The sequence below is a fragment of the Bombus huntii genome, chromosome 1, assembly GCF_024542735.1.
Source record: "Bombus huntii isolate Logan2020A chromosome 1, iyBomHunt1.1, whole genome shotgun sequence".
Lineage (NCBI taxonomy): Eukaryota > Metazoa > Arthropoda > Insecta > Hymenoptera > Apidae > Bombus > Bombus huntii.
Genome location: NC_066238.1, coordinates 24245929 through 24272728, shown reverse-complemented (window position 1 = coordinate 24272728; position 26800 = coordinate 24245929). Strand labels below are relative to the sequence as shown.

General features: G+C 31.8%; 1 protein-coding gene across 1 annotated transcript in view; it reads right to left on the bottom strand.

Annotated features, from left to right (window-relative positions):
- Positions 1 to 3208: 3208 nt before the first annotated feature.
- The window catches only part of LOC126866405 (uncharacterized), a 37574-nt gene continuing 13982 nt past the window's right edge, over positions 3209 to 26800 (bottom strand). Inside the window, exons 9-12 of the mRNA XM_050619945.1 lie at positions 6277 to 7092; positions 4895 to 5805; positions 3946 to 4031; positions 3209 to 3867 (exon numbers count right to left, since the gene is read on the bottom strand). Coding sequence (XP_050475902.1) covers positions 3786 to 3867; positions 3946 to 4031; positions 4895 to 5805; positions 6277 to 7092 — 1895 coding nt within the window. The 3' untranslated portion in view covers positions 3209 to 3785. The remainder of the gene's footprint in view (positions 3868 to 3945; positions 4032 to 4894; positions 5806 to 6276; positions 7093 to 26800) is intronic.

Sequence of the window (26800 nt, the reverse complement as noted above, 5' to 3'; positions counted from 1 at the left end):
TGCTTTAAAGTTTTACATTCTAAATAATTTTTTTAATAAATCATTTTCGTATTTTTATTTTATAACAATTCAACTATTATTACAATTAATTATTCATTATCAATTTATTATTATGGAATATCTTTTCAGATACCTACGACGATCCTTCGCAAGTAATCAAATAAGCGACACCCTAATATGGGTTACGTGGCCTGACCAGAAACTTTGCTGACACCCGAATACGGGTGTCGTAGCGGTCAACGTGATATAAGGAAAAAGTATACTTGTCTCTTTCATGAAATGCAGATATACACGATCACGTATAATTTGATGGTAAATAAATGTTTAAATAAATATTACAAAGGATAATAAGTCGATATAGTTTTTATACAAGTTTTTACTTATTGCAATATCGTGTACCAATAAGTATTCATATTTTATTTATTTAATATCTTTAATTTTCCCTTTACGTCAAAAGTTGTGTTGTCCTTTCTCAATCTTTCACGCAACTTGAATATTCCATCGTCCCAGAAATTTTCAGGTTTTTCGGCGAAAAACTTTTCAATATGTCGACCAAAGAGTTACAGTTTTTGCCATTAAGGGAATTTTGTAATGACTTAAATAGGTGAAAATCTGAGGGTGCAACGTCTGGTGAATACGGTGGACGTGCTAGCACATCCCAAACAAGCTTCAATATCTTTTGTAGAGTTGTCAAAGACGCGCGAACCCACGCATTGTCCTGATGAAACTCGAAGGACTTCCGATTCGCTAGTTCTGGACGTTTTTGTTCAATTGCTGTCTTTAATTCGTCTAATTGCGAGCAATATTTTTCCGAATTTATCGTCTGGTCGTCTGTCATCATAAACAGCGCATATATTGTTTGCTACTTGTGTAGCATTTTTGTCTTTTCGGTAAAAGAAAATCATCAAATGCCTTATAATGCACTTTATTTCCTTTCATATTTAAGAGCATATGAAATTAACAAAAATTAATGTATTTTAACCAAACCCTTTTCTAAAGATGCATCAAATATCACCTTTTACAATATATACAAGTCTTTTTTTTTCAATCATTCTGATATATTGAGACCTGTCTTAATGCCACCTACTGAAAATGTAATATATAATTTAAATATATTTATAAAACAATCTTATAACTCCTGCATATATTGTGTATGATGGAGGCAGACATAATTCTGCTTCTTTTTCCCTTTTATAATTTATCAAGTGTCTGATAAAATCTCATATAAATAGTTCATAGAAATAATTCAAATCTAATTCCTATATCACAATATCGAATCTTGATTCTGTAAGTATGATAATATAACCATAGTGTTTGAAGAATAAGAAATCAAAATATATGACTATTTCAGCTTATTGAAACAGATTAATAATATGTAAAAATACAATTTTATAGTTTATATGTACATGTATGTTTATATGTATGTAAGTACCATTGATCGTTTTAGATAATAAATGCTGTAAACATGCTGTAAAATAAACATAGGGATAAATAGAAGCCTTTCAAGTTTATGTTATATATAAATATCAAATCTGAAAGATCCTAAGAAGTGTATCAAAAAAGGTATAGAATCCAAAAATGACCAAACATTACTTTATTTTATACGAATTTTATTAACAAACCTATTATATCATCTTTATACACTGTAACATTAAATTTGAATAGAAGTTTATTTTAGGATAAGTTAAGTTAGTCATTTTGTTATATACATATATAAATTAATGCAAAATATATAAAATAGAATTATATAAATATTTGTTCATATAAGTTATGGAGTTTCCTGATTTTAATGCCATCCAATATCGATAAATGTTATATATATGTAGTATCGGGAAAAACTGGGAAATTAAGATCTACTTGATCATGGATCATCCACGTCTGTGAAACATGTGCGTGCCGGGTATACCGGAGCCATGGTATAAGAGGTAGCCGTTAGTTAGTTGAAAAGTGAGTGTTGTCAGATTGCCAAGGAGTGTGATTAGCGTTGTCAAGGAGGGTGGTTAGCGTGAAAAAGAGCGTTGGAACCGTCGTAACGAGAGTAGAGAGTGACGAATGGTGACTGCGTGCATATAGATTGACAGTGCATCCATATATATACATATATATATATTATATATTATATATCACATATATATATATATATATATATATGTCGCACCTACTTTTAGATTCTCCTGCTTGATCATCAAGTGACACTAAAATCAGAAAATCGACAAAAATGTCATAATCCACAATTATGCTTGTTTCATCTTTAGTTAAAAAACACAATGTATTGCGTTATCATATTCTCTGTGATTTCCATATTATTACCAAGAAGTGAGGTAGTATATTCAGGTGGTATATTCAGGTGGTACGAACTATAACAATTGTGCTCGAGAGAGATGTAACAGGCGCAACCATGCTGCATGTTATTCATAACGAACAGTGCATCGACATCTCCAACATCTACGTATCTTAATATGCAAATAACTATGTACAGTTACAACAGACTTACGAACTAACATCATAATAAGGCCTCAGAACACTTAACTCGTCCTTTTGCATTTTACAACTTGCAAGATTTCTACGTTGAAAAATACATTGTCAATTTGCCAATAAGTCACTTTCATATACAAACTTATTACTTATATCCTAAATCTTATCATTTGTGTATTGCTATATTTATATTTATAAATTTGTTAATATTTTCTCTTATTATGGCATACTTATTATTTTTTTGGATCGTAGTAATTATTATTACGCGTTTTCTTATTATCTGAATGATATAATTTTATTACAATTGTTAAGATAATCTGATCACCTTAAGTCGTGAATACTGAATTTATTAAAAATTAATGAACCAAAGATAATTGTTCAGAATCAATTAAGTAGACGGTAATTAACTGTATGAAGCAAGTTCAATACATTGTACATCGCAACATTTCTTTCATTACAAAAAAAAGTTATTAATTCATGAATTTTATTGGTACTGTTTAGTATTTTCCTTCTCAGCTATAAAACAACAAATATAAGATCTATGCTTACTCAACGGATATATCTATATTCACATCCACTCGTTATTCTCAATCAATTACAGACATTCGATATTTTATTAAGTTTCGTTATCCATTAACAACTAATCAATAAAGAAAATTCGTTATTAATCGAAGAATTGGTATGTCATAAAGAGTATGTGTGTATAGCAGCATCGAGCAGATGTTCAAAATCGTTTTTATTTTCTTTTTTTTTTTTCCGAAAACGAAAGCATCAGTGAATCAGACTTTGCTTGATTTCCGAACACCAAATATATTCAAAACATTTTGATGCACGCGGTTGTATGAAATAGATACAATGGCTCATAAAAGTATTTTACAACTACTATTGTTATGATAGAAAAGCCTAAAACCAATCTGAAAATATACATAGAACTTATTTACAAACATATATTTAATAAAGATTAGCACACAGCATTAATAATCTCCTCAGGTATGCCTACAATAAGTTCAAAAGTGATCCCAGTAAATATTTAGGCTTATTTTATACATATGGAAAATGGACTGTTTAAATACTTTCATGATTTGTACAAAATATCTACATGTGTTAGGTGTTTTGTAATATCTATGTATATTTTCAGATTTGCTAAAAAATTTACCAATATAACTATGACAATCGGATTTTGTTACAATACTAATGACATTTCAAAATGTTTCTTACTAGACATATAGTATATTCATAAACGGTGTCTTTTACAACAATATGAATACTTTTATGAGCAACTGTATAAAAAGAACGCTGTTACTTGACCGCTATTTTAATCTTCTATTTTGTTTCTTGCACTTTCGTCGTACTTGAGTAGACGCAGTACCTTGACGTACTTGAACAGGCGCACTAAAACAACACATGGTAACTTATGGAAAAAAAGATCCTGCTATTAATGTGTAGAGTAATTTTATAATTTGTACATACTTGAATTTATGAACATTAAAATAGAACGATGGTTTAGTATTAGGAGGATTAAAATTAAATCCTCTAGATTGGATTGAAGCAGGTCCCTAAAAAGGAAATCATATATTAATCATAATAATGTTAATAAAACACAATCATTAACACAGTTGGTATCGCGAACCTCTAATACACTACAACACGATTTTGTAAATTTCTTTCTATACCACTGTAAAAGAGCTTTCAAAAATAGAAATACAGCAACTCTTACTAGTACCAGGTCATGTACGCAGTATTCGAGATATTACTCTTCTGTATATTTGTTTATAATAGTGTTTATGAATAAGCCATGATAATCGTATTTTATTATAGTAGCAATGGAATCTGAAAATATTACAGGGTGGTTGATAACTGGTGGTACAAGCGGAAAGGGGGTGATTCTACGCGAAAAAAGAAGTCGAAAATATAGAATAAAAAATTTCTTTTTTAATTTTCTTTTTTTTTTTTTTAATTTTTCCATCGAGACAACGATCTACAGTGAGATCCGTTATAACGAGACGTGATAAAGTGCACGCGTACCGAGCGAAAATTCAAAGTCGATTTTCTCGAAAACAAAGCCTCAAACGAAAAATTGTTATTCTATATTTTCGACTTCTTTTTTCGCGTAGAATCACCCCCTTTCCGCTTATACCACCAGTTACCAACCAGCCTGTATAATATTGAGTTGTTCCAAAAGTTTCTTTCGTTTCATAAGGAAATAATAGATGCACATTTTCCGTTTTATATTATCTTACTGAATTATGAATAAAACGAAAGAAACTTTCGGAACAACCTAATATATTGTTAAAAGAATTTTACGAGTGTTCAATGTGTACAGAAGAGTATACGAGGGTGTACAGAATGTAATAGAATAAATCGATTATCGAATATGCTAGGAATTTTTTCAGTGACTTAATACTTTCAGTTTACTTACAGCTGTGCAATCTCCCGATGGCGAAGCAAAATTAAACGGTCTTATTAAAGGCATTGATGATGAAGTAGGCAATTGTTGACTATATGTAACAGGTTGCGATGTAGAAAATGAACTTGCAGTTGTATATTGCGGAAATGCTGCTGGTACCGGATAAGATGCGTTAAATGTATTACCGGAGAAACCAATTGATGCTTGATTCTGAGTCGATACAGTAGGTATGGCATTCGCAGAAAAATTGAATGGAGGTATTACAACTGGTTCAGTAGGAATGCCGTGAAGTAAAAATGTTTGATGTACATGTACAACACGCGCTGACTCGCTGGTAGGCATTGTATAAGTAGTACCACCAGGTACCATTGATGTCGCTGATAATGTGGCAAATGAAGTTGACATTGCAGTTGGCATCCCGAGTGTTGTATTGCATCTTGTTTCTTGTTGGTTTCTTATTGTTGAATCGTAAAATGTAGGTTTATTTTCAAGTACTGCAGAAGTGGAAGGTTTACATGAAATTTCGCCACACATTTCATTAGATAAATTAAAAGTAGTTGGTGTCAAAATTGATGATCTAGGTGTTGTAGGATTATGCAAAGTTTGTAATGCAGTAGGTACTTGGGATGTTGGACTTGATAATGGTGTTGTTATTGGATTCCAATAGAAAGCCGTAGATCTATTCTCTGCGTTATCACACACTGACTCTTTACTTTCTGATGTTGGAGAAGTAAGAAATTGACTCGTACTTGTGTTACCAAATGCATATTGTGTATTAGATAAATTAAAAGTAGTTGGTGCCAAAATTGATGATCTGGGTGTTGTAGGATTATGCAAAGTTTGTGATGCAGTAGGTACTTGGAATGTTGGACTTGATAATGTTGTTGTTATTGGATTCCAACAGAAAGCCCTAGATCTACTCCCTGCGTTATCACACACTGACTCTTTACTTTCTGATGTTGTAGAAGTAAGAAATTGACTCGTACTTGTGTTACCAAATGCATATTGTGTATTAGATAGATTAAAAGTAGTTGGTGCCAAAATTGATGATCTGGGTGTTGTAGGATTATGCAAAGTTTGTAATGCAGTAGGTACTTGGAATGTTGGACTTGATAATGCTGTTGTTATTGGATTCCAATAGAAAGCCGTAGATCTACTCTCTGCGTTATCACACACTGACTCTTTACTTTCTGATGTTGGAGAAGTAAGAAATTGACTCGTACTTGTGTTACCAAATGCATATTGTGTATTAGATAGATTAAAAGTAGTTGGTGCCAAAATTGATGATCTGAGTGTTGTAGGATTATGCAAAGTTTGTAATGCAGTAGGTACTTGGAATGTTGGATTTGATAATGTTGTTGTTATTGGATTCCAATAGAAAGCCGTAGATCTACTCTCTGCGTTATCACACACTGACTCTTTACTTTCTGATGCTGGAGAAGTAAGAAATTGACTCGTACTTGTGTTACCAAATGCATATTGTGTATTAGATAGATTAAAAGTAGTTGGTGCCAAAATTGATGATCTGGGTGTTGTAGGATTATGCAAAGTTTGTAATGCAGTAGGTACCTGGAATGTTGGACTTGATAATGTTGTTGTTATTGGATTCCAACAGAAAGCCGTAGATCTACTCTCTGCGTTATCACACACTGACTCTTTACTTTCTGATGCTGGAGAAGTAAGAAATTGACTCGTACTTGTGTTACCAAATGCATATTGTTTATTAGATAAGATTGATGATTTGGGAATTGCAAGTTCAAGGTTACTCCGTTCATCGATGCATTCTTCTTGGCATGTATGTGAAACTGGGTCGACTGTTTGTACAGTTTTTGCATATTTATTATCTGGCAATGTTAGACCTTCCAAAGCATTGGAAATGAATGAAGTTGCAGAAGGAGGTTTTGGTACTGTACTAGAAGTCTCAGTCGCTGGAAATTCTGGCGTTGAGTCTTTCTTCAGATTTTCTGAATCTTGCTTTACATCTATTGATAAAACTTTATTTTCAGCTATGTTTGTTTTATTTGTTTCATTTCCTCCTTCAAGCGTGTCGCATATAAAGTTATTTTCAGATATTGTAGCATCAGTCTCCTCTTGGCCAGCTCTGTCAACATCAAGTTCAACATTCGCAATATTTGCAGCGATAGATTTATTCCACGTTGTATTTGGAAGTGATAATTGAATCCTGGTAGCAATCTGAGCAGTAGAGTCAGCTATATCACAATATGGACAAAAACAACAGAAATAACCGAATTAAAAATTAATGCAGTGAACTGTAGAGAAAATGTTTTATTATATGTTTTAAAAATTTCTTTTATTGACCACATTTCATATTATATTTTGATTTCACATATTTTTATGATGTCTTTCTTTTTTAATTGTCGTCGTAATATTATACAAATTCGGAGATTTTAAATTGCACAATATAGTAGGTCACGTTAATATTCGGATAGTCTAAACCAAGATTATTTTTTAGAAATTGGACCAGAGGACTTGAGTTTCTTGGAAAAGATAAAAGAATTAGATCACCAAATGTCATTTGTCACATTTTTATCTAAACCTGTAATGACTATTACGATCTTCTAACAATACGTTTCGTAGATTTATGTCGGTTATATACATGCTAAAATTTTCATCAAAATCAATTGATGCAGAAACAAGCAGTAGGCATCGAAAGATGTAAGAATCTTTAGATTTGTTACAATTATAGTTCGAAAACAGGTTTCGTGAAAAATTGCAGTTTCCGCCACTTTTAATTTGTAGTTCATACAAACATTGACCGACGAACAATTCAGTGAGTACACAAAGAGTTAATTAATCAGAATAGAACATATTTCACGCTACATTAAGTACGACAATTAGAAGCAGTTCAGCGAGCATTTAAAGGATTAATCAATTAGAATATAACACAACTTACATATCCAGATTTAACACACAGTTAAACAGAATACGCAAATCTATAGTTATCAGCTATTTGGAGACAACACATAAGAATACACGAGTCAATATGAATGAGTTAATTCGAGACGAAACACAAGATAATCGAATAAATAGCCAAGTAAGACAGTTTGATAATGGAATCTTGGAGTAGATTTGTTGGTTCAATGTTACGCTATTTTCTTTTACTATTTATGAACAAGGGAATTGTCAAAAAGATTGCAAAATGTATTATAACAAAACAGATCGTATTTTTTACGGATTGACAGTTGAGACGGATTTGTAAATTTGTTTATCAATTGCAGTGACATCATGATGAATTGTGGGGATACACTCCGGCATAATACAGGCTCAGAATCGCGTAATGATAGAGAAACTTCTCATTTTTTTTTTTTTTTTTTTAAAGATTTTAAGATCGTCATTTTCTGAAAATGGAATTCTATCGTATGTTCTTTTATATTTTCTCTAATCGATACGTTTATTTATTCTTTATAAAAGAATATTAAGGATCTTGGCCTTAAAATGCCTTCGTACTTACGTAACTCATTTTGAGATAGCAGTGACACGAACATTAAGAATGTGTTTTCACACACGGAAAATAATTTAGTCAAGTAGTAGGTAAAGCTGAATTTACACTGTTCACTTTGAAGGATCACTACGGTTGAAACGAGGATGAAAAGCCGAATTTATGCTGTTTCACTTTGAGGGAACGCGAATGGAAACAGCGTTTATCCGTCGTATTCGTCCAAAGTGAAACATAAATTCGCCTAAAGCAACGTTTTCCGATGAATTGTCCGCTGTGATGATCCACAGTGAGACAGTGTAAATTTGAATTTACTTGCAACTTGACAAAACTACTAGCCGTGTTTGACTGAACGTTTATACAAAGTATCTATCGATAACTGCTGCTTAAAACAACTGCAAAACGACTGATAAAGGAAAATAATGTATAAGCATCTTTTGTGTGCTTTATTGTTACCGTTCAACATTAAACATTTTTCATTATATGATAGCAATCCTCCAATGTTACTTCGAGAATATCGGTATTAAATAACTATTTAATTATTTAGCTAGAACTAAAAGTTCCTAAAATAATTTCAATGTTTCCCGTACTTTGTTACAAACACGTAGCTGACAAAGTTAGCTTATTGCAATTACGATGCAATCACTGGAAAATAAAGACTGTCCGTATATGTATGTCGGAGATGACGGGACATCGGGGAGTTTCTTTTGGAATTTTTGGGAGGATTCCTAATACTTTAGTCTAGACTATTTATTATAGCTGTACTTAAATAATAAAACATAGAAATAGTTGTTATGATTCAATCCTATTATGTTTGCCCGAGATTTGCGACGGTGGGCTTGGGCTCGAGGTGACACAACTGGTCGCCCAACGTAGCCACGGTCACGGGATGAACGTTTTTACCTAACAGAGAAGTGCCAATATTGTGAGACACACGTTGTATTAACAATCGAACCCCGGGCAGGAGCAACGTCAGCTCTACGCGGGTCTGCCTAGCAACGGCGGCTGGAATTTCGTTGGTATCCCCGACCAATATGCAACGAACAAACGCGATCGCAAGGAGAGGAAAATTTCCATCAGTCTTTTATTCTTGCGATCACCTTGGAGAGTTTGCACGTCGTCTTTACGTGCAGTATTACACCGAGCGTCACAGCAAACGTTACTTTGTGCTTCAAAATATATTCTACGTTTAACAAAGAGTTACCCCGTTGACCGAGGATTCGTTATTGAACCTAAGAACATTGTCACTGACATCTCGAGTGTTTAATCACCACGGTTATTTGTCAAACTTTGTAAAAATCAATATTTATACCAGTAAATATAATCTCTATTGTACAACAACGATGGCTAGTCCGAATGAAGATTCGTTACACGCCCATAAACCTAACGCTAACCCGACATGTATATGACAAAAATCGTGGAAATAGAATAACAACGGATCGGTGTTCATTTTTTCTCGGGTCACTGATCTATCTCGACCCACCATTAACTTATTACGAACGTTTTACAGATTAAAACCACTAAAACGTTTTAGGCTTTTTACCTGATTTTAATAAGCATGGTTACGCTCGAATAACAGTAATCCTGTTTTCAACTTTGCATTTTTGCATCTGGGTGAATATATACTGGAGCAATCACTTGATATAAGTTTACAGTTTGACAAGGTACATTTTTGATAACACCGTACTTATTATCAGCATTATACTCCAGTAATTATGGATTAACGAGCCAGCCATTCTACATGGCAACATAAACAGAAAATGTAGAATAAGGTTTGTTCATACGATATTTCGCTAAAGTTTACTTGAACTTCACTTAAAAGCTTAAAATTGAGTTAAAAACTTTGCCACATATATACTCGAACTTGTCTGATTCCGAATTATTTCGGCCCGATTTCTGATGTGGGAATGAACAATCGATAAAAGGTTGTTCTACATCCCGAAATAAATCAAGAATTTATGAAATAAAATTTTTCATGCTTCGTTTCCAAGAAAATCGAGTCGAAAAATGTATCCAGTATAACTGAACTTGCCTGATTCTAAACTAGGCAGAAGTGAATCAATAAGAAGTTATTCTGTATTTCAAAATAAATCGAAAATGTAGAATTAAATTATTTCATAGAACGTAGCGTTTCTGGGAAAATGAAATTTGAAAATTTATCGAGTAGACGTGCAGTAAGTCGATTCTTAGTTCAACGCATTAAACTCTATTTTCTTAAAAATGAAACTTTACATAGAAGAATCTTGTTTTACATCTTTGACTCATTTTCGCAAGTAGAGTAGTCTCCTGTCGGTTGTTTGTTTTCTCTTGAAAATAAGATAAATGGAAGAATGTTATTCTTTACTGCATACTTTTTACTTATTTTCGGAGATAGAATACCTCGTACCAAATGTCCATATCTGTCCTTCAAATTTAATTTTCCGTATAATATCTCGTATAATTTCGTATAATATCAAATTTAATATCTATATATATATTGAGGTTTTCACGTACGAAAAATTAAATTTATATATATTCTATACAATATTCTATACAGTAACATTCGAAAGCGTTTTGCAGTAATATCTTCAATTGTAGTAGCGTACACATTCTTCCACTTAATTTCAATTTCTATTATGCTTTGCGAAAAGGCAGTAGTTCCTACACTCGATAAGAACATAAAATATCACAAATTTCACATTTTCAACATTAGCTGATAATTTAACAGGTAAAACCAATTTTAACGAGCGTTCGATCTAATCTTCAGATCACGTGTTTTTCTATAAATGCATCGAACCGCTTCGAAACAATGGTGGAAAGTTTTTACGATAAAATACAAATGTACATAAATATCTCGTTAATAATTACCTAAATCGTCTAACAATATAATCACGAGCTATCCATTGCAATACGAACCAAATACACTTAACTTTCAGATCGTAGAAGCTTGATAAAACGTTTTACCCAATATATAATTCCTTACATAATTTCGATACGAGATTAGATACGTCTTGTTTGAAACAAAAATAACAAATAAAAAGATTGATTACTCCAAATAAATATATTTGAAAATAACGCTTGAAAAAGAAGTATTATTGCTAGACTTGCATTTAATATCGTGCAAATAATATATACAATCTCGCCATTACTAGTTTTCTTACACGTTCTCCAGGAAGTAGGTATTTAAACTAAATGCTGCGAGAAAGAATGCTTGTCTCGTGAACGATTTAAGTTTCGAAATCTGTGTAAATTATCGCGTAGCATATAAAATGAGGTATGTGAGATATTCATAAACTGATTTCAGGGAATTTAACACAAGGTTATACGTTAATGCTTGAAAAGGGGAAAGTTTTTCTTCGAGTTGTACACCACATTAACATTTAGTTACATTATTTCATTATATACTTCGTTATATACTTCGCAATATATATCGCTAGATATATTTTACTTACAACATTATTGCAATGATTTTATTCTTTATAATCATTATTGCTACCTATTCATAAGTATTGGGACATTCGTGTGAAATTTGATGATTAATATGCATAACCAAGTAATGTACCAGAATATGTAACATAAAATATGAATTACCAAGGAATGGATTAGTCGACCGAGATTCTGTATTCACATAAAATTATGGTTTAAAATACACAGCAGAAATGTATTAGACCTGCAATAACATAAGTAAATTAATATAATAATTATGCCCCCCACAGTCTTCTAATCTAAATCTGATAGACAAAATTTGGAATAAATTAAATAAGATGTTTCGAAAAATCTGCACAAAATCTAAATCTGTACTGTAAAATCGTTTACAAGGTGCATGAAATTAAATAAGAAGAAATGCAGTGATAATATGCTTACTATGTGATAATAACATAGTAAGTAGCAAAATAATTAACAATACAATAATTAACGATAAACATAACAAGTATAGACAATGAAGAAGATAAATTAATTTCATTATAGAAAATTGGTGAGATTATTATTATACAATTGAATATGAATTCTTTATTTTGAATAAGATAATAATGTTCGAATGTTTTAATAATTTCTTAATGATTCTTCAAGGACACTTAAATTTTCATAAATGTGCTAATACTTATGAACGGGAGCTTATGATAGTGTATCATAGTAGTATTGAGTTTCAAAATTGGATATTTTATTTCTACAAAGATATTTAATAATTTATAATACATATACGTATATTATACATATATTACATATATTTATTGCTGTATTATATTATTGTATTAGTCCTTCAGTTTTAGTACATATAATTATGCACATGTGTATTTCATTATTATTTGTTGATGTAACTATTGATACAAACAATACCCAAGTATATGTTTGCAGTTGATGAATTAATTATTACAGAATCATTAATTTGAAAGAATGTAGAAAGATATATATTTATTCACGTGGAAAAATATTCATGATCTTTATTATTGAAAAAGGAAATGACGAAAGTAGAATTAGATATTGAAGACTGTATATGCCGCGATAGCATGCCAATAGATTTTATTGAACCGTTTCAAATATTTATCAGTTCCATTTTAACCAATTAATTGTACTCATCTCGTTCCGCGAGCGAGAGATACGGTCTGAAAGCGATTTTAAAAAATAATATGTATTGATGAAGTTGCAGGAATCCGTGAACTTACGCTACTGTTTAAGAAGATAAGAATTTAATTGAACAATTAATATAATTTACGTAACAGAATCTGATCTGAACGCTCTAGTTACTATCGTACTAGTTTAACCGTTGCCTTCGTTTCCAATAACCGTTTTGCAGTTAATACGGCGTTGACTATAAATATGAAACTAACGGAAACAAGTCTGATAAGTAAGTTTCTATATATTGTAGAGACACTTTTATTGATGCAATAATTATCAAAATATCTTGAATAATTTTAGGTGATTTCACATTGAATTCTTATAGTATGTTAATTATTTTTATAATTTCATTTGTAATTTATTAATTATTACAATTGTTTTATAATTCACATCATTTACTTATCAATAATATTTATAATAGTATTGTATTTATAATAATCTATACAAAAGTATTAAAAATATTAATTAATTAAACTAATATTATTCATTTCTTACAAAATATCGTGCATTTATCATCTGCTTAAAGAGGTTTATACCTTTAAATCTGTCAGCTTATTCCTCTTATCTACTATTTCATATTAAAATACTTTTTTTTATCAAAGAGTGATATAAAAGTCGGAATATCAACAGAGATCCACTTATATTTTGTCACGTGTAATTAATCTGTAATTAGATGTAACTTAGTACCATGATTGATCGCTACATAATAATTGGACTTATAAAAATAAGATTATATATAAAGAGAATAAAATTAGTGTAATTGATTCAAAATCATAATTTTATTTTTATACTTCCATGTATAATTTATTAATTATTATAATAATTTTATAATTTCGAATCATTTATCAATCGATAAATGATCGCTGTACACCTAGCTTGTAGTATTATTGTATTTTTATGTTAAATAATGTATTATCTTGCAATGCGATATGATTATGTATTATAATGTAGTCACTGTAACCGTGAGATGGATGAGTCATTTTTTGTTCGTAATAATTAAATTGTGGACGTTTATGCACACTAATTTTACAAAAAACTTATGACACGCATATAAAATATGCAGAAAAAATATGCACAATATGTCAGCAATATGTCCAATGTAAGGTAATATATCGAATATTATTTACGATACAATGTTTAATAATCGATATTTAACAATACTTCTACAATTATTCTGGTATGTATAGTTTGTGCGATAATAAATTATCAGCTCTTTATGTCAGCTTGTAAGATGACAGCTGGATGCTGTTGAAAATATTGATGACACAAAAAAATGTTAAGAAAATCAAAAACATTGTACTGTAATATAAATATTGTATTGTAAATATTATATTGTAAAAATAAATACATATTTTTTACTACACATAACGATGAATTCAACCACTATATTCACTCAAGGTCATTCAAAATCAATCCAGGTCACAGAAAATTTGGTGGTGTTCGTGGTCGATTTTACGAAGCCCATGAGGATTCTCTGTTGCTCAGTGCATATTTCGGTAAGTAATTAACTTCAAAATATTTCAACAATTATTAATTTTAGACCTTATCGTGCGTAATACTTTTTAACATACAATTTGATGTTTTATCCGAATTCGAGAAAAAGCGTTAGGCGTGCCATTTAAAGAACAAACTATAACCGTCATATCTTAACAATGTCTATGCAACTTTTGTTCGAAACATTTTTCGCACAAAATAATTTCCAAGTTATTTGAAGCCACCGTGTTACGAGACTCACCCTATATATATAATATTATATATACCTGCTTATAATATATTGTTATATTTATTAAGTACGTTATTACTATTATTATTATTGCATATATACGCGTGACAGATACGATCGTTAACAATAATCAAACGATTAATCACTTCAATTGATATCTTTAATTAAATTGATTTTAATTAAATTCTTCCCGATAAATCGAGACTTTAACTTTCGTCTGCATTCCCTGACGAAGAAGCACGATCTTCTAAAGATTTCGAAAGGCTGTTTTCACGCGAACAGTTACTTTCATTCCTTTAAAGATTTAAGACACGATCTATTTTAATTAAGGTACGATAGGTTTCACCGTTGGATTTACTTTCGGCGACGGGCACGCGATCGCAAATTAATTTGTTCGTTGGTTAATAGCAATCGCGGAAGCGATCCACGTTGCGAAAACTATCCTCCCTCCGGATATTTTTACTAACGCGAATCACGTTCGCGGTTGCAATTCGTCGGATAAGGAATGCGCTAATTACACTTGGTAGAAAGTCACGGTTAATCGAGTATGTCTATGACAGAATTCGTTTCAAAACCTATTCGACGTTGTGTTCTCTTTGGGGACGAAAAGTAACAGTCATTTTGAAAATTATTACGAAGAAAGATTTTGAGAAAAAGTTCATTTTAATGGGAATGGAAGACACTGAACTGTACATCTTAAAGGGATTTTCTACAAATTAAATGGTTAAAAGATATTAATTTTTAAATGCTTTAGTTACAAATATCTAACCATTATAAATGATTGCAATTTTCAATAACTATCATCGACGATGGAAACTGCTTTTGACTAAGAATAATCACTGGCATTATCAGCGATAAAAACATTTTTGGATTATTGATAGCCAAATGATTGGCAAAGCTGATATACATCTAAGAACAGTTTATTTGTTATACGGGGTGGTCGGTAACTGGTGGTACAAGCGGAAAGGGGGTGATTCTAAAAAAAGAAGTTGAAAATATAGAATAAAAATTTTTTTTAATTTTTTTCTTTTTTTTTTAATTTTTCCATTGAGACAACAATCTACAGTGAGATCCGTTATAACGAGACGCGATAAAGTGCACGCGTACCGAGCAAAAATTCAAAGTCGATTTCCTCGAAAACAAAGCCTCAAACGAAAAATTTTGGCTCTACATTTTCGACCTCTTTTTTCGCGTAGTATCACCCCCTTTCCGCTTGAACTACCAGTTACCAACCACCCTGTATATATGCAAAATGGAGACGATAGTCGTAGTACAACCGGGAAGAGGCATTCATTCTACATGAAAAAAGTCGAAACTCTAGAATAACATTTTTTCATATGACGCTTCGTTTCTGGAAAATCGAATTTGAAAATTTGTCAAGCATACCTTAATTTGCCTATATTTTTTCTATATTTTTGACTTATTTTCAAATGGAATTTAAATCGCTGTCGATTATTTACTCTTATCCGGAATTAACCAAATTTAGGTATAGTTGTCAAATCTTCAAAGTCAATTTTCTCGAAAACGAAGCCGCAGATACGAAATTGTTTTCTTATTTTTTCACGTAGAATCACCCCTGGCCGGTTGTACTGCGATTACTGCCCCACCTCGTATAATAAAATTTCTCAATATAAAATAGGATTTATATTAACTTTTATTCTTACACTAGATTTAAATTGTCATATCTATAATTTTTGACACAATCTGTATTTACTGCATTATGGTTTTTAATATAATATATATATAATTCGAGAGAGCAAAATTTTTATCCAGATCTTGACTCCCTAAAGTCGTCGAAATCCCTAAATGTCAAGCTTTAACAAACAATCTGAAACTTGGTAAACTAGATACAACATTTCTCAACTCGTTACGTATCTACGATCTCGTGATCCCAGGAAGAACAGTTTCCATGCTCCAACGTTTTGTCTCTCGTAGCGTGAGGCTACAACCCCAACTGGTTAACTCTCCAATCTAATCTTTCTGGGCTGATTTGATTCGCTTGCCGAGCGGATTTCAAATCGTATCCGCCGATCGACTTGGTGACCAGGCACGTTTTACTTTTGCGACACGATGACTGCGTTTATTCGCAGCAAACGTACTACGTGCAATGTAAAAGCTTCAGCACGATACGAGAACGAAGAGAGGCTGTCCCGTTGAAAATGTTTCCGCGGTCGAGGCACACGAACCGACTCTCGACCTCACTCGCTTCTTCTCTGCCCCGTCCATGCTAAAACCAACGACTAGATCGCCTTGGCCGAACAGCAAAACAGCCTGATCTCATCTTGTAAATATGAACGTTCCTCCTCTTGTTGCCTCTCGAGAACAAGCACCAAATGCCGAAGATTTTATGGAAATGGCACGGCTGTTATTCCTTAGAGGGGGAGCAACGATCGCATAGGCACTATCGGTTTCCATTATACGACTCGATTCTATATTGTCGATCGCCTATTTGAGGGGGTTGAACGATAGACGGAAGTATCAGAGGTGGAAGGTTGAAGCTTAGGGAAATGGAGATCGTAACTACAGGTCGATTAGAGGTATTACATCGTAATGTTCCGTTGTAGCGTACTGTTGCTCGTAAGTATAGTTGATAAGCATTGTTGATAAGTATAGTTCATAAACATTGGCAATCTGTGATGATATCATTGATAGTTGATAATGTGTCTAGACGACTGAGACGATTTGCGATAACATTACTTAGATTTATTCCAAGTGTACAAATTAATGATAAATTGATAATTAGAAGCTATAATTAGAAGCCTAGTATAGTGACTACAAAAGCTATTGGCACGTACTGTTATTCTCCAATGAAGCAGTCTTTGTAATTTTTGTAACCATATGAAAGTATTACTGATATGAAAATGATATGAAATGTAGTATATTTGGACCTAATTAATTAGCATGTAAATGCCATAATAAATAGAATGATATGCCAATAGTTTCTGTAGCCACGTGTGCCTTTTTATGCAATCACCAAACTATAATAATGAATTATCTATTAAAAAGCAGCAACATTATATTTTCCTATCTAGCGTGTATAATTTGCTACCTAAATATCGCTGATTTTACTAATAACATCGGAAGTCAAATTACATCTGTCTGGAAGATCTCTCTTTATCTAATTTATAATCAAAAAATTAAGAACTTAAAAAATTTGTAGCTGAAGACTTTGTCAATATTTCTGTAAAATTTTACGATTACAAACACCAGTTTTATCGTTGCGTATTAACTTCCACAAATTAATTCAATTCGATCATACTGTACTATTATATGAAACTAAAGTGATCATAAACGTAGTTATAATAATTTATTCTTAATTTTATAAAATATACATCAAAAGTAAACAAGTGTCTGAATACTTTTTAAGGCTAATGCACACTTTGATCGATTTGTATGAACAAGACACAAATGTTACTAAAACACATGGTAGAATAGAAAGATCCAGGACGACTTTATTCTCTGTTACAGTCATCCTTGAGTATTATAACTGCCTGTTATGCCTGCAGCTATCAAATATTATGGAGGAGTTATGTTACCTAAGGAATCCATTGTTTTTAGCTCGCTTGGTGATAAAACTATATGTACAGTAGATATGATGGAGATGGATGTGATAAATTGCTAGATAGATTATTGTGATTAACTCAAGCAATAATATTTAATATTATTTAACACTTAAACGAATCATGTATTTAACTTCAATACGACATTGATACAGTTTTAAATGAATAATTATTCCACAACAAGATCATTAAAGATCATTAATTCGTACGTTTTAGTAACACTCGAGCATTATCAAAACAAGTCAATTAATGTATCCAAATACATACGAGCTGCAGTGTACGTTAAATCCTACGAAAACATTACAATTTAGTTTAGACGCGAGTTAGATTATTTAATTTCAGAGTATTTAATTTTAATTGATATTCTACACTTTATACGATGTATGTTATTAATAATAACATGCACGTATTTTGTTATATAGCATACTTTAATGTCACGATAGCTTATCATATATATGTGAATTTTTAACAAATTAAAAACAATAGAGGAGATTTGAGATAGAGGAAAATAGAAATGAGGAACACGAATGGAATAAAATTTAGAATATAGATAAACAAATATTACGGATGTAAGTGCAATGAAACAAATGAGCCTATCTGTACAATAAACTGAAATTTAACTTTCAAAAAGACTTTTAACAAATTAGGATTAACCTAGCCGTTTAAAAAGTTGTTCATCCTTATAAGAAGTAACCAATTTTTGTTCTCCTTCCATCAATGACGTATGTATTACGTGCAAATTCTGTCAAACATTCTTAAATACAAAGTGTAAGAATTGTCAATATTAGCAGGAAAATTCAAATTACTTTTTACCGCAATTTCATTGAAGCTTTAGAACAAAGTATTTAATTCTTTGATTCGATATAAATTGATATATTTTTAGACATTTATAATTTCTATCTATTTGACATTCATTAAATTACGTGTTACACAAACTGTTGCCGTTTAATATTTTACGACAGTGCTTAAAGAAGTCATAGCTAGAAAATAAACTATGCATTAAAGGACTGTGTAAAATAGTACGTAGCAATTGAAACGCTGCACAGAGATGTTTCCAAGATTTCACCGGGAAATTATTTGGTCGTTGACCCAATAGAAGTGAAATAGAAATACGTGTGTGTCATTGAACCTCCATGAAAGAATTATGTCATGTCTTTCTATACAGAAATAAATTCGATGATATCCCGATAAATTTATAAAGATATATAACCCTTCGTCCCTTTTGAAAGATTTATAATTAAATATTTAAAGATTTATAATAAAATTTACGCCAAGGGTATTTTAATCATATACATGTCAAACAGAATAAATTAACGGCGCAACTATAAATACGGTTTCTTCAAAGATTCGAATTATCATATTATGCAAATTTTATTTCTTCATATCATGTCGTTGTGAGAAATTTATATGTTTCGTGTAAATGGATGTTTTCATTTTGAAGTTGCATTAGTTAACGCTGAGGAAATTTTTATAAATCTTCTGACGAGAAGAGTAAACAGATAGACAAATTTGAAACCAGAATAATTATTTGTAGAAACAAGAATGTGTTTTTCAGTTAAATATGTGAACACATACGTCAGAAAATTTTGTCCAGACGTGAATACAACGTAGAACCAAAGAAAATTAATACTGCTAAAAAACTAGTACGTAATTCTCTCAGATGTTAAACCGCTAGCGTAATTTATTTTTCCTCTTCACTACTTTTAATTTAGTTTTTATCCTGTCCGTCAAATTTTACAAGATACTAATCATTTTTCATTCTAAATTTTCACAAATCCAATTTCCACATGTACATAGTATTATAATATTTATACGTATCTAATATTCGCGTATTATCTTTGTATATTATAATAAATATTTTTACGTTATCCCTTATACATGTATACACCTGCCAAATACTATAAAAAATACTACACTTTGAATGCTTCAAATATTTATATATCGTCTCTTCAATTTTTACGTCTTTAAAATTATGCGTTATTGATTATGACATTATTTTTATTCCTGTCATGGAAATTGTTAACTTTAGAGTCATCATTCCTACGGATCTGAATACATTTGTATGTGTACATTATTTTCGTTATAGTCTTACTATTATCATATTACAATAGACGGATTCATTGGTTATAAGTTAGACATATACATACATTTTGCCTGTTTATTCTTTCCAACTTCAAATCTTAGTGCACAAATTGCAGATTTGTATCTGTAGAGTCAATGATTGACCGGATTTGAAAGTAGTGTATAAAAAATGAATGTTGCAGTTCTTCAGCAATGTCATATGATTCTTGCAATATGACGACCAGATGCGTAAGTAGATGTGTAGAAAAAAAGATGAAAATAGTATCATAAATGAAAACAAGTTATATATATACATTTACTTATTTATTATATATATAATATACAATAAAATATATCATCTATTATAATCATACTCCTGAAATTTCAAAAGAATCTTGTCGAACATCTCAGAGTTCTGTTAACTGGATGGTAGTTCAACATTTTTGTGCAATTTTTTATTAAATCTATACTTTATGCTCTACAACGCTACAAGGATATTGAATTTGCTACCTGCACATACCGTGTGTTGCAGAATTTTGCACCACAATATGGAAGTTAACTTAAATTATGTTTATATACATACTAAGATTAAGCACTTCCTCACTCAAAATGTCATAAAATTAAATAACAGAACGATAGCTAGTTGACAGTATATACTTCAACGCTTCCAATCGAAAACGCTAAGATCCATTATAAATGCACCCTGGTATGTCACCAACGAATTAATACATCGCGATCTCAAGATACCAACAGTCAAAGAGGAATTAGCAAAATATAGCGACAGATATAGCAAAAGAGTCAACAAACATCGAAACCCCCTAATTACTGGACTACTTGATACGTCGGACCAGATCCACAAGCTGAAGAGACACTACCCGCTAGACCTAAATGTTAGATTCAATTAGTTATTTAAATTAAGTAATATTTACTTATTTATAACACTTACTTATAAATTATTCTTATCTATAATAAGTATTAACTTATAAATAATTAGCCATGTCACTGCGCCACGCCAGAAAAAATTACTGAAAATTCTCAATGCGAGAATTGATTGTAAATTTTAATAAATAAATAAAAAAAAAGTTGACAGTATAATCAATCCTTTTGGCACGTTTTTACGTATTTACATATCTTCGATATTATTCTGTCTTTGGTATTAACATATGTTTGATGTCAACGTTAATATGTCCTTAACGTCTTCATATTCCCAATACAAAGTATAGTTTTATAATGAAAGGTCAATTTTATTGTTATGTATATATGCAATGTAAACGATTTTTAAAGTGACTAAAAGTGTGTCTTGTTACCTTTGTGTCCACGATACCTGTGTTTCATCATCGCATGCTTGGAGTCAGCGTGTTCTACATGTGAGTATTACTTCTTCATTATTTTTTTTTAGTATTAAATAACTTGTACGTTTGAGGAAAATTAGAAATAGTTTGTACGAACTATTTCGCAATTTTCGACATCAGTTTGATAAATAAAAGCATTATCGTTAAATATATAATAATTGAAGATCACAGGAATAATGGAAAAACGTGTTACATACACCTTTTGTATTGCACATAAGAACATTTTTATAATTCGGTATCTTATTAACCAGTCACACATTATGAAACCTGTTTTATTATCAAATTTGGTTAAAGAGTTCTCTAGAAACTTATTTATATCACATTAATTTCTCAAGTTCAAATTATCATATCGTAGATATTAAATGCGTCGTTAGTTTTTTCATAAAACTTGATGAACTTATCATCTACTGCTAAAAGGCTCATTTTTTTGCATCGGTCAAGTTACTCCTCTTTGTAGCTATGCTATGTTAAAGTACATTCTCTTATTTACCGAATAACGTAAAAGTCAGAGTTATCCTGTAATCCTCTGTTCCTGTAATCTTCAATTGTATGTTACATCAAGCCGATGTGAGATTTCTTGCGAATGTTAAACGCGTATATTCTTGAGAATATTAAATGTGTTGCCGAAGCATGAAAATAATTTTATAGAAAGCACAATTTCACAACCGAAGTAATATTATTACAAATTTCCAGTGCTAGTAAATTTTCTTACGAAAGGACAATAGGTTAATCGGTTATCCTATTCGATTTAAAATTGTAAGAGCTGTTCGTGTAAAAGTTTACAACGCACAACTTGTCAGTTGTCAATTCAGTAATATTATTAGCTAATAAATTATTGTGCAAGAGAAACACTAGAAGCTTCGAACAATAGTGTAACTATAAAGATCATGTTCGTGAAAGCCTTGAAAATCTTGCTTAAATGACAGTAGAAAGTTTATTTGCAGTGTTAGAAACAAGGGACGCGATTCACACAAAACATCGTTTCAGAGTGCACATTTCGAATGCTACTGACACAACCGGCAATTCAGTTCCCATTATTTTGTTCTCGATTAACTTAGGTACTTGATACGAGCATTTGATATTGCAAACTTTATCCTCAAATATTCTTCAATACAGTAGACGCCTTTTTATCCGATCTCGCTTTAACCAATCGAATTTTCGTTGAAAACTCATCTCAACAAAATATAGCAGCTCAAAAAAGTATTCCAATTTCGAACACATATCATAGAAATTTTTTATATTACGTGTGTTATGTCAAATATTTTGAAATTTCATTAGTTCCACAATGAGACACGACAATCATAGTTATATCGATAAAATTTGAAATCAATCTGGAAGTGTATGTAAAGCTTATGGCACAGTAATCGCAAATATGCATCAATTAAAAGAGTAATACAGCGTGAATAGCAGTCTTAAATTAATATGATTAATGGAAAAGATAGTTTTACCAAATACTGTGCATTACTAATATAATGAATAATAATAACAAGTATTGTGACTATATAAAATTATAATCACCTTATACTCGCTTCATAATCTCTGTACATGTAATAAAATATGACGACGCGATTAGATTGACTTTCAAAAGTCAATATGCAATAACAAAGCTGACATTTAGATTCGTTAAACCTAATACAAGTGTTTCGTTAACTTGGCAGTCTTATATTCAGATTCTTTAGTTTCTGAAGTCAGATGAAGGAGCTTCCTCTCAACTGTTGCAAAGACTTCCACATTAATGCTAGTAACATTCCCTTATATTTTTATAATTATTAATAAATGTGCTACAGAAATTGCAAACCGCACGAATAAATGAACGCCAAAAAGAACACATTCTTTCAAGAAGTACTCAAACCTCTGGTAATTCCTGTAAAATTCTTCTAGCGGAGTTCAACACCCACTGTGATGCTTCCTACACGCGGATGGAAGCTGAAGGATGCGCCAACACGGTATGGATGACGGAAGAGAGAAGTCATCGATCTTCCGCCGTAAACACGGTCGAGGAGGCACGGTTCAAAAGAAACGTCCAAGATACTGGTACTTAGAATAGTTGCGAAAGAACGTTTATGCAATATCTTAAGGACTAGAGACGACATTCTTTCGCTTTATCGACCATAACAGAGCCGATCCTCGCTGTCGAAGATTATACGTTCCGTGAATCGTACGAGCTGGCCATCGTTGACGTAATTTAAACACCGTATCAAGGACCTTAAAAGTATTATAGTTGCTGTCGAACGAGTATCTAGTATCGAGATAACGAACCATTATTTTCCTATAGCACGTCATCATACGCCGTTTTATCGCATTTTCGACAATAGGTTCGATCGCGCGATGTAACACGATTTTGGTACCGTTTATCGTCCCACATGTCAAATGAATTTTACTTTTACGGTGCATGATTTTCGGTATCAAGACTCCGATGAATTTTAACCTATCAACTAGGGTCATCCTTTGATCGAAAACTTCTATAAGCGATCAGAGTTAACGACAGAACCACCACAGCGTAGGCGAAATAACTAATTCGAAATTTTTTATAGAAATTTCATAGATTTACAATGGCACACTATTAGAGATTTGAATAATTTTTTGTTAAATAAACGAATGAGGATTTATTTTTCTCCTAGTACCGTGTATCTTTTCATGTAATTTTTCATTTTGGTTTCTGTGGTGTAAATTTTATATCTTCCTCATCGGTAGTCCTAGTGCGTTAATCGAAGATAAATCAGTTTCGGTTAGGAACCTGTTAGCCGATAGAATATAGAATATTTTCTTAAAAAACCGCACTAAATGCTTTATAATTCGATTAATTTCAATTGTATCCACTTACGACACGAAGAATGGTGAATATTTTTGAAACATAAATAAATAAAAGTGAAAGAATTGATACCGAAGAGTCTCGCAGATTTTAAATAAAAGAATTCCGAAGTAAGTCTAGAAAGTGGTGCTTGAAACTGAAATACTTTCTTAATAAATATCATTACTAAGTAATGTAAAAGATTACGCTAAATTCATGTAAACTGATAATGATACATTAAATCGATTTGCCATTAATTTTTAATTGCGTAAGCATAGAAATCTCTGGTTAAAGGTCAACTACTTGCTTAATAGGATAAAAGTTAATTCATAAATCGTGCGATATTTAAGAGCAGAACAATGCAAAGAAACTATAAGACAATTAAAAAAAATACTTTCTTATAATGCGTACACAATTGTCACGCACAGGTAACTAGAAGACCGTGTAGAAGAATAATAGCTGTGAAAGGTTACATGCAAATCGAAAGCAATGTGCGTTCCGCGAAGGTGTAAGTATTTATACAGTAGACAGCTGTAGATAATAACATCAAAAGCTTCGATAAATAAAAAAAATATCATGTGCGATTTTTCGCAAAACGCAATTTGTTATTATAATGCGATATAATATAATATAATATAATAATTTTTGTAACCTCTATATATATTTTCAGATTCGTTACAAATTTGAGCAGTGTAGTTATGATAGTTGTGTTTCATTACAGCACTGATGAAACTTCAAAATGTTAACGTATAGCAAATAGAATATATCGATAAAAATTTCTGTAAGTGCAGAGAGTGGCTTCCACGAGTCACAGTACGTGCACGGTTTTGTCGATATACTTTAACAATTCACGAATATAAAATATACAGATCAATGACAAACTAATAATCAAAAGCCATATTTATTATCTTCTTGTGGAATCAATAGATTTTTTAATTATGTATCATGTTTGACGAGATAAATATGTCACATAAATACGTGATACGTTTTGCATATGTCCTTATACATAAATATGCAAAATATGCATCATACAAAGAATAGTGAAATAAAACAATATATTTTTACAGTCTCCTAATCATTCTAACAAACTTCTATCTTTATATAAATTTCGTCCTTCCATTTGCATTCTATAAAAAAGCACATTTGCATAAACGTCAGCAGTGTCATAACATGCATAACGTACATATCTATAAAAATGTTCTATGGTAAGTGTTGGAAAACTTTCATGAGCCACTGTGTACAAGTAGTACTTGACGTAACTGGCAAGCGAAACATACATGGTGGACAAAGGAAAGAAAGAAAAAGGAAAAGAAAAAAAGAAAGAAAGAAAGAAGTCTTATAATGCAAAGTGTAACAGCAGGTAGAACCGCAGAAAAATTCGACCCGATAACCGCAAGAATATCAATGAACCGGTCGCATTCTCCGATTACAAATAGTTGTTATTGCGACACACGGTAGACAGAACGTAATTTGGGTTGCTCGTTCGCGATGTGACTGTTAAAACAAACGAGCAACCGGCCCGTGGCTGTTCGCTTCGAGAACATCAGAGCTCGCAATGGATGGTAGCCATTAGTGTCTGGTGCACGCCCGAAAATTGCTAGCGCTAACTTTATCACCGTGGTCAGTGAAACTGTTGATTATTGTCGGTTACGGTTTAAACGGTATTGGACCATGCTGTAACAGATCATTGGAACGCATCGATTGCCCGGCTAAGTTTCACGCGATTGCTTTTTTCACGCACCGAGTGTGTCGATGGCTGCGATTAAACACCAAATTTCGAATAATTTCATACTGGCCAAGGCAGATAGAAAATTGTTAACCTATTAACCAGGTGATTTCTTAACCAGAAACGTCTAAAATGAATGAATTAAAAATTTACAAAAAGAATTAACCTTACTTAGATTGATTACAGTCCTTGCAAATATATGTATGTAAGTATTATATATATCGGAGATATAGGGACATCGGGCCTTTCTTTTGAAATTTTCGGAAGATCCCCGATACTTTGGTCTAAACTATTTATTATAGCTGTACTTAAATAATAGAACTTAGAAGTAGTTGTTGCGATACGATCTGATTATGTTTGCCCGAGATTTGCGACAGTGGGCTTGGGCTCGAGGTGACACAACTGGTCGCCGAACGTAGCCACGGTCACGGGATGAACGTTTTTACCTAACAGAGAAGTGCCAATATTGTGAGACACACGTTGTATTAACAATCGAACCCCGGGCAGGAGCAATGTCGGCTCTATGCGGATTTGCCTAGTAACGGCGCCTGGAATTTTGTCGATATCCCCGGTCAATATGCAATTGACAAATGTGATCGTATCAGTCTTTTATTCTTGTGATCACCTTAGAGAGTTTACACGCATCGTCTTG